Below are 10,671 nucleotides of genomic sequence, written 5' to 3' on the forward strand. Positions count from 1 at the left end.
GATAAATTGGTGATAGTGTTGGCTCTGGAACTTTCACAGAAAAATTCTAACATTATTAGGTGCTCATTGTAATTTTTGTAGCTCCATAATAATTAGTTTGCTAAGGTAGCTAAATGAGTCCTAGCTCATATATATATATAATCAATAAAATGCCAAAATACCTTGGGATTGTAGAACTAAAACATTTTTCGGAAAACAACGCCTTACTCGACCACGTGGATACGTAGCCTAGGGCATTAGCGTTAGAGCTGGCTCATTAGCTTGTGAGGCGTAATCGTATTTTTAAGAGTATCGATTGACGTTGATTAATTATGCCTCTGCGTTGCATCCGCGTATATAATAGGAACAACGACGGATTCTGGAGTCATCTAGAGTAGCAGAAAGGGTGGTGCCTTGATGATCGTGTCACCATAATGGAATGCTAATCTTTGGTTAAATCTTATCTAGACAAGCCCTGGTGCATAACCCCTATTATGTTGTACTTTATTTTATGCTTGCGCATTAAGTTTTAAGGAGTTGAATGAAACCCACTTGCATACATATATCCTTATCCTATGAGTCTTACTAGTATGATAGGATCGTGTAGCTGCTATGCTATAGGACCCTGATAGAAGTCGAGTGATTACCTATCACTCGCGAGAGATAGGAAAGATATTATTGTTGTTATTATCATATTATTATCATATGGAATATCTATAGATGATAATTGGAGACCGAGCGGGATTGTACATTGTATTTGGACTTGGTTAGGCATCTGAGCGAGGCTCCGGTTGCATTTGTCCCGCCTGAGTCGATTGAGGACCGTTCGTTGTTGTGGATGGTAGTCAGGTCATAAACTTATTATCCTGAGCACATACTTGCTTATGGAAGCGGTAAGACTTGTTACTCTCTTGTCATGGGTTCTGGCTCTTTCCGGACCGGCTTTTAGGGGTGGGTGCTAGGTGGATATCTAAGCACCATACTGAGACCGGGTCTCAGGTGTTGGGGGCTTGGAGTCCAAGTTTGGACGAGGACCTGACCCCATGACAGGAGTAGAACGGGTTGGTCTTATTTGTGCCTAGGGCACAAGCGGTATGTGTGTTTTGGGGGTACCTAGCTAGGATACATTGATTTGTGAATCGTCGTTTCTGTGAGACGGTAACGACTTGGCTATGGTCTAACACCGTAGTAAGAACTAGAATATGAAAGATGGTAAAATAGTTCTGAATGCTTACCACATGCTTAGCATAGGCACTTACCTAGAATGATTAGCTAATTAACTAAAAATAACTGCTAAAAACTTGAAACATAAGGATGTACTATTAGTAATGCTCCCTGCAAATGTAATAAACCAACGAGCCAAATAAGCCTTGCATATTCTTGAAGTCTTTTACTTTCCTCCTGTCGGATAAGTCTTGCTGAGTACAATCGAGTACTCAGGGTTTTATTCCCTCTGTTGCAGGTGACAGGTGGATGCTAGAGCTGACTCTTGTGTTTGGAAATCTCCTGGTGGACTCAGAGAGAATTCCTTTCACGCTATGATCGTAGTGTTTATTTATAACCCTCACTAAAGGTTTTATAAGAAAAGATGTAAAATATGCTAGCATATCTTGTATATAAGTGGCCACTATGTTAATGCTTCACCATTTCATTAAATTAGTCTTTGTTTCCGCTGTAACTCTGATCATATGTTTATTTTCCGCTGCAAGATAAAACTTGTGAACCTGAAATGTATAAAGTCGTTCACATGTAAGCTGTTTTAATTCCGCTGTTGCATTCAACTTGTTTAAGTACTCGGATGTTGTAATAAAGTGATGGAAGAAATGACTAAGAATGTTGTAAGCTTTATCCTCTCATTTATGATCTGACGAAAAATGTGGATTTTTGATCTCTTCCTTTGGGTGGGTTCGACGGAACGGCATGATTTAATGCACTCCTTTGGGTACTTAGTATCTAATAGATGACAAGTACTCTGCCACAAGTTCATTGTTAGATTACTCTCTGTTTTCCAAACATTTCTGAACATCACTGCGTACCAACATATACATGTTTGCATTGTGCTACAACTGCTGAAATAATGAATTAGGCCCATCCATTCCTACGGGCAATTGAACATGTTATGTTTATCCACTATACTTCTACTGAATCCAAAGTATTCCGTCTTTTATTTTCCTGGATTCATGTGTATGTTCAGTTTTTCCCCAACAATGCAAAAGGCAGCTTACGTGTTCAGTTTTGCATGGTTATGATACCTTTGCATTGTTCTAGATTTTGGCCAGTTCATGTATATCAATTTTCCTACATGTTGGAATTGATTCCAATGTATCTCTGCATCGGTCAGATTCCCGATTTCAGTCACTAATTGATTCACTCCTGCTGACATTAGATTTCTACTAATTTATATTGGTTTGCTTGGTTTACTGCAGCATACGGTGAACACAGTTAGGCTCTTTTGAGCACTGCCGCTTTCAGTATCTTTATCCATAGATTGTGTTATAAAAAGTATGAAAAAAACTCTACCCGAAGGGGTTAAGACATTCTCACTAGGCCGAGAAAACCCCCGCCCCACCTGGCTTTCCGTCTCCTAAGCGAGAATTGGGCTGATGCCCCCCAGTGCTTTGGATATGGGACGAACAAGGGGATTTTTTTACGTCAGTCTAAAATTCGCTCACATGGGAAGTCGAACCCTGGACGTGAGGAGTGCCGCCGGGATACTCTGACCAACTGGACTAGAGGCCCTTTGGCTTATAAAAAGTATGACACTAGTCATCTCTTAATTTTGCTTCCCTGGTGAGGTTGAATGCAGTCCAAACTTTCATCAGATTAATATTGCTATAACACCTCCAAATATGAGATTTAGTACTTGTGAGATTATTTAAGTTTAAATAGAATTGCTATGTCACAGGTTCACGCTTTTCTATCTCAAAATTGATGTATGTTTACACACTCTAGCCATTTGCTCCATGACCTGGTTCGTGGTTTTAGCCTTACATATGAACTTATCAGCGAGCCAGCATATGAGTTGTCTTTGCCCACTACTTTCCAATTGACATAGCTGCCATTTTATTCTGCAATTATTCCATGAGCTAAACCTGATCATCCACAAAGAGTAATATTTGACCTTTGTTACTATAGTTAGTTTCACACTGCCAACACAACTCAATTGATTATCCATATAATATATTGGGGAGTCTCCCTTTACACATATACAAAATTCATAGTTTCAAAATACTGAGAATCTTAACTACGCTGACCTATCTTGCAACGGTGATGTTTGGACATTCCATTTCTACTGGATCAGTAATATTACATGCTAAACTGCCAAAGCAGTTTGATTGATATGCCGAACACAAGAATCTAATCATTTTCTGAAGTCTTTTTATGTCCTTTTACAAGTGTTTCAAGTTACATATTAGAATTTATTTTTTTTCCTCCATGGTCAGTATATCATGTAACATGTCCGCAACATGAGGGTCGGGGATTTTGCATTAGTAACAATGGCGATGAATATATATACCATGAAATAAGTGGCCCACTTGATTAACATAAGCGAGTATAGCAGATGCGCGCGTGGCGAAGCGTGCGTCCCGTGCTAGTACAATAAACCCTACATATATTGCTCCACTGGTGTCGACTACCAAGCATTATATCATTTGTTTTCTTTTTGAAATATTGGGCAGGAACATTGTCATATATTATTTAAGAAGTAGTCATGTTTTACATGTTATATTGCATTTTAAGAGGGTGTAACTCAGGGCATTTAGAACTGTACTCCTTCGTTCCCTAAAAAATGTTATTTTTTCTATGAATCTAGATAAATATTTGTCTAGATTCATAGTAAAAAAACAACATTTCTTTTAGAATGGAGGGAACAGAGGGAGTATATTTAAAAAAAAAAAGATCAGAGGGAGTACATTAGAAAATAAACTATGTAGGGCTAATTAACTTTTTGGAACGGAGGGAGTACATCAGGAACTAAACTATGCAGGGCTAACCTCATGCCTGCCTTCTCAAAGCCATCTCTTGCTTGGTTAAAAGCACTATTTGTGAAGGTGTCTTCATAACCTGGAACAGCGAGTGCTCGCTGATTGGGAGTTGGAATTACGTCGCCTGTTAAAAGTCAGGGTGCACGGTCTGGCTTCCCTGGCGCGTACAATCTCCAGGCAGCGGTCGCGTGCTCTGTACCTGGCAGAGGGGGACGCCAACACAAGGTTTTTTCACCTACAGGCTTGCCATCGCGGTCGACAGAACATGATCCGCTCCCTTCGTGTAAATGGTGCGCAGGTGGTCTCAGATGAGGGGATGGCGGACGCCCTGTTTGACTACTATAATGGTATTCTTGGCAATAACTTTGTTAGAACCAGGATGCTCAACTTACAGGCCATTGGTGTTCCCTCCTTGGATCTGCACACCCTTGAGTTTCTGTTCTCCGAGGAGGAGGTGCATGCGGTTGTCATGGAACTGCCGGCTGATAAGGCGCCGGGTCCGGACGGTTTTACTGGGAGATTCTATAAGGCCACATGGAATATCATCAAAGGAGACATAATGAACGCGATCAACGCGTTCTGGGCACAGGATACTAGGAGTTTCCATCATCTCAATGATGCGTACATGATTCTTTTGAAAAAGAAAGAGGGGGCTGAGGAGATTCGTGAATACAGGCCCATTAGCCTAATACACAGCTTTGGCAAGTTGGTAACTAAATGCATGGCAAATAGATTGGCAAGGTTTCTTGATCAGCTGGTGCCGCGCAATCAGACCACGTTCATCAAGGGAAGAAGCATTCATGAGAATTTTAGGGAGGTGCAGCTTGCTTGTCCGCGTATATAATAGGAACAACGACGGATTCTGGAGTCATCTAGAGTAGCAGAAAGGGTGGTGCCTTGATGATCGTGTCACCATAATGGAATGCTAATCTTTGGTTAAATCTTATCTAGACAAGCCCTGGTGCATAACCCCTATTATGTTGTACTTTATTTTATGCTTGCGCATTAAGTTTTAAGGAGTTGAATGAAACCCACTTGCATACATATATCCTTATCCTATGAGTCTTACTAGTATGATAGGATCGTGTAGCTGCTATGCTATAGGACCCTGATAGAAGTCGAGTGATTACCTATCACTCGCGAGAGATAGGAAAGATATTATTGTTGTTATTATCATATTATTATCATATGGAATATCTATAGATGATAATTGGAGACCGAGCGGGATTGTACATTGTATTTGGACTTGGTTAGGCATCTGAGCGAGGCTCCGGTTGCATTTGTCCCGCCTGAGTCGATTGAGGACCGTTCGTTGTTGTGGATGGTAGTCAGGTCATAAACTTATTATCCTGAGCACATACTTGCTTATGGAAGCGGTAAGACTTGTTACTCTCTTGTCATGGGTTCTGGCTCTTTCCGGACCGGCTTTTAGGGGTGGGTGCTAGGTGGATATCTAAGCACCATACTGAGACCGGGTCTCAGGTGTTGGGGGCTTGGAGTCCAAGTTTGGACGAGGACCTGACCCCATGACAGGAGTAGAACGGGTTGGTCTTATTTGTGCCTAGGGCACAAGCGGTATGTGTGTTTTGGGGGTACCTAGCTAGGATACATTGATTTGTGAATCGTCGTTTCTGTGAGACGGTAACGACTTGGCTATGGTCTAACACCGTAGTAAGAACTAGAATATGAAAGATGGTAAAATAGTTCTGAATGCTTACCACATGCTTAGCATAGGCACTTACCTAGAATGATTAGCTAATTAACTAAAAATAACTGCTAAAAACTTGAAACATAAGGATGTACTATTAGTAATGCTCCCTGCAAATGTAATAAACCAACGAGCCAAATAAGCCTTGCATATTCTTGAAGTCTTTTACTTTCCTCCTGTCGGATAAGTCTTGCTGAGTACAATCGAGTACTCAGGGTTTTATTCCCTCTGTTGCAGGTGACAGGTGGATGCTAGAGCTGACTCTTGTGTTTGGAAATCTCCTGGTGGACTCAGAGAGAATTCCTTTCACGCTATGATCGTAGTGTTTATTTATAACCCTCACTAAAGGTTTTATAAGAAAAGATGTAAAATATGCTAGCATATCTTGTATATAAGTGGCCACTATGTTAATGCTTCACCATTTCATTAAATTAGTCTTTGTTTCCGCTGTAACTCTGATCATATGTTTATTTTCCGCTGCAAGATAAAACTTGTGAACCTGAAATGTATAAAGTCGTTCACATGTAAGCTGTTTTAATTCCGCTGTTGCATTCAACTTGTTTAAGTACTCGGATGTTGTAATAAAGTGATGGAAGAAATGACTAAGAATGTTGTAAGCTTTATCCTCTCATTTATGATCTGACGAAAAATGTGGATTTTTGATCTCTTCCTTTGGGTGGGTTCGACGGAACGGCATGATTTAATGCACTCCTTTGGGTACTTAGTATCTAATAGATGACAAGTACTCTGCCACAAGTTCATTGTTAGATTACTCTCTGTTTTCCAAACATTTCTGAACATCACTGCGTACCAACATATACATGTTTGCATTGTGCTACAACTGCTGAAATAATGAATTAGGCCCATCCATTCCTACGGGCAATTGAACATGTTATGTTTATCCACTATACTTCTACTGAATCCAAAGTATTCCGTCTTTTATTTTCCTGGATTCATGTGTATGTTCAGTTTTTCCCCAACAATGCAAAAGGCAGCTTACGTGTTCAGTTTTGCATGGTTATGATACCTTTGCATTGTTCTAGATTTTGGCCAGTTCATGTATATCAATTTTCCTACATGTTGGAATTGATTCCAATGTATCTCTGCATCGGTCAGATTCCCGATTTCAGTCACTAATTGATTCACTCCTGCTGACATTAGATTTCTACTAATTTATATTGGTTTGCTTGGTTTACTGCAGCATACGGTGAACACAGTTAGGCTCTTTTGAGCACTGCCGCTTTCAGTATCTTTATCCATAGATTGTGTTATAAAAAGTATGAAAAAAACTCTACCCGAAGGGGTTAAGACATTCTCACTAGGCCGAGAAAACCCCCGCCCCACCTGGCTTTCCGTCTCCTAAGCGAGAATTGGGCTGATGCCCCCCAGTGCTTTGGATATGGGACGAACAAGGGGATTTTTTTACGTCAGTCTAAAATTCGCTCACATGGGAAGTCGAACCCTGGACGTGAGGAGTGCCGCCGGGATACTCTGACCAACTGGACTAGAGGCCCTTTGGCTTATAAAAAGTATGACACTAGTCATCTCTTAATTTTGCTTCCCTGGTGAGGTTGAATGCAGTCCAAACTTTCATCAGATTAATATTGCTATAACACCTCCAAATATGAGATTTAGTACTTGTGAGATTATTTAAGTTTAAATAGAATTGCTATGTCACAGGTTCACGCTTTTCTATCTCAAAATTGATGTATGTTTACACACTCTAGCCATTTGCTCCATGACCTGGTTCGTGGTTTTAGCCTTACATATGAACTTATCAGCGAGCCAGCATATGAGTTGTCTTTGCCCACTACTTTCCAATTGACATAGCTGCCATTTTATTCTGCAATTATTCCATGAGCTAAACCTGATCATCCACAAAGAGTAATATTTGACCTTTGTTACTATAGTTAGTTTCACACTGCCAACACAACTCAATTGATTATCCATATAATATATTGGGGAGTCTCCCTTTACACATATACAAAATTCATAGTTTCAAAATACTGAGAATCTTAACTACGCTGACCTATCTTGCAACGGTGATGTTTGGACATTCCATTTCTACTGGATCAGTAATATTACATGCTAAACTGCCAAAGCAGTTTGATTGATATGCCGAACACAAGAATCTAATCATTTTCTGAAGTCTTTTTATGTCCTTTTACAAGTGTTTCAAGTTACATATTAGAATTTATTTTTTTTCCTCCATGGTCAGTATATCATGTAACATGTCCGCAACATGAGGGTCGGGGATTTTGCATTAGTAACAATGGCGATGAATATATATACCATGAAATAAGTGGCCCACTTGATTAACATAAGCGAGTATAGCAGATGCGCGCGTGGCGAAGCGTGCGTCCCGTGCTAGTACAATAAACCCTACATATATTGCTCCACTGGTGTCGACTACCAAGCATTATATCATTTGTTTTCTTTTTGAAATATTGGGCAGGAACATTGTCATATATTATTTAAGAAGTAGTCATGTTTTACATGTTATATTGCATTTTAAGAGGGTGTAACTCAGGGCATTTAGAACTGTACTCCTTCGTTCCCTAAAAAATGTTATTTTTTCTATGAATCTAGATAAATATTTGTCTAGATTCATAGTAAAAAAACAACATTTCTTTTAGAATGGAGGGAACAGAGGGAGTATATTTAAAAAAAAAAAAGATCAGAGGGAGTACATTAGAAAATAAACTATGTAGGGCTAATTAACTTTTTGGAACGGAGGGAGTACATCAGGAACTAAACTATGCAGGGCTAACCTCATGCCTGCCTTCTCAAAGCCATCTCTTGCTTGGTTAAAAGCACTATTTGTGAAGGTGTCTTCATAACCTGGAACAGCGAGTGCTCGCTGATTGGGAGTTGGAATTACGTCGCCTGTTAAAAGTCAGGGTGCACGGTCTGGCTTCCCTGGCGCGTACAATCTCCAGGCAGCGGTCGCGTGCTCTGTACCTGGCAGAGGGGGACGCCAACACAAGGTTTTTTCACCTACAGGCTTGCCATCGCGGTCGACAGAACATGATCCGCTCCCTTCGTGTAAATGGTGCGCAGGTGGTCTCAGATGAGGGGATGGCGGACGCCCTGTTTGACTACTATAATGGTATTCTTGGCAATAACTTTGTTAGAACCAGGATGCTCAACTTACAGGCCATTGGTGTTCCCTCCTTGGATCTGCACACCCTTGAGTTTCTGTTCTCCGAGGAGGAGGTGCATGCGGTTGTCATGGAACTGCCGGCTGATAAGGCGCCGGGTCCGGACGGTTTTACTGGGAGATTCTATAAGGCCGCATGGAATATCATCAAAGGAGACATAATGAACGCGATCAACGCGTTCTGGGCACAGGATACTAGGAGTTTCCATCATCTCAATGATGCGTACATGATTCTTTTGAAAAAGAAAGAGGGGGCTGAGGAGATTCGTGAATACAGGCCCATTAGCCTAATACACAGCTTTGGCAAGTTGGTAACTAAATGCATGGCAAATAGATTGGCAAGGTTTCTTGATCAGCTGGTGCCGCGCAATCAGACCACGTTCATCAAGGGAAGAAGCATTCATGAGAATTTTAGGGAGGTGCAGCTTGCTTGTAAGGCACTTCATGCCAGCCGGTCACCTTGTGTGATGCTGAAAATCGACATCGCCAAGGCCTTTGATACGGTTGCCTAGGAGTTTCTGCTGGATGTCCTTCAGCACATGGGCTTCGGAACACGGTGGAGGAATTGGATAGCGGCGATCCTTTCTTCCTCTAGCTCCAAGGTACTGCTCAATGGCCACCCAGGAAGACGGATTTGCCATGCACGGGGCTTACGTCAGGGAGATCCGCTTTCTCCTATGCTGTTCGTTTTGGTCATGGATGTACTCAATCACTTCCTGCTATGGGTGGATCAAAGGCAGCTGTTGACGCCGGTCCGGGGAGTTGCGGACTTCCGGGTGAGTTTGTATGCTGATGACTTGGTAATCCTTGTAGCTCCGGTTACCAGGGATCTGGAGGCCATTAAGGCGGCGCTACAGATTTTTGGTCTCGCTTCCGGGCTTTTCTCCAACTTCGACAAAAGCGTGGCAACACCAATTCATTGTACCGTGGAGGATTTGCAGAGGCTAAATGAGGTGCTTGCTTGCCGTGTGGAGCATTTCCCATGTCGTTACTTGGGGATTCCGCTATCTGTTTTCAAACTAAAGCGTTCGGAGGAGCAATTCCTCATTGATAAGGTGGCAGCTAGAATACCTGGATGGAAGGGGAACCTGTTGAGCATGGCTGGCCGCACGGCCTTGGTAAAGGCAACACTGTCAGCGATCCCGGTGCATGTCTCCATCGCCCTATGTCTGTCACCATGGGCAATTGGGGAGATTGATCGCCTGCGTCGTGCTTTTATCTGGACAGGTTCGGAGGTGGCTGCTGGTGGCCGCTATAGGGCTGCCTGGACAGTTTGCTACCGGCCCAAGGAGCTGGGCGGCCTCGGTATTTCTGACCTCAGGCGTGTGGGAATTGCGCTGCGTTTGCGGTGGGTGTGTCGCGACAGGCGCGCTGGCAGGATGCCTGTGTCCAGGGAGAGCGTGGTGCTGAAGCTGTTCTAGGCCGCTACGGTGCTGACCCTTGGCAATGGGGAATCCACCTTCTTCTGGACAGATGTCTGGCTGGATGGAAGATGCATTGAGGACATTGCGCCGTCTATCTTTGCGACGGTCAGTGCCAGGAAGAAGAAGACGGTTGTGGCCCAGGCGCTCGCGGGGGATGCTTGGGTGTGTCATGTGCAGGGGCCGGTGACTGCACAACAGATGCTCGAGTTTGGCTACTTGTTCGATCTTCTGGAGTCCGTTCATTTGTCTGATGAGCCTGATACTTTCCGTTGGCTTCTGTCGGCAGATGGAGAGTACTCAGCGGCTTCGGCCTACGGGGCGATGTTCTTTGGTTCATCACCCGTGTTTGGGGCTAAGCAGGTGTGGAAGACTGCGGCACCACCGCGTGTACGCTTCTTTTTCTGGCTCGTCCTT

At 42.7% G+C, this 10,671-nt stretch overlaps 1 protein-coding gene across 1 annotated transcript; it reads left to right on the plus strand.

Annotated features, from left to right (window-relative positions):
* The first annotated feature begins 9,528 nt into the window (after window positions 1–9,528).
* On the plus strand, window positions 9,529–10,254 carry LOC136455205 (uncharacterized). Its single transcript, XM_066455334.1, has one exon. It carries the CDS (start codon window positions 9,529–9,531, stop codon window positions 10,252–10,254), a length of 726 nt encoding a protein of 241 aa, XP_066311431.1.
* Window positions 10,255–10,671: the final 417 nt, after the last annotated feature.

The sequence above is a fragment of the Miscanthus floridulus genome, chromosome 5 (assembly GCF_019320115.1).
Source record: "Miscanthus floridulus cultivar M001 chromosome 5, ASM1932011v1, whole genome shotgun sequence".
NCBI classification, from domain to species: domain Eukaryota; kingdom Viridiplantae; phylum Streptophyta; class Magnoliopsida; order Poales; family Poaceae; genus Miscanthus; species Miscanthus floridulus.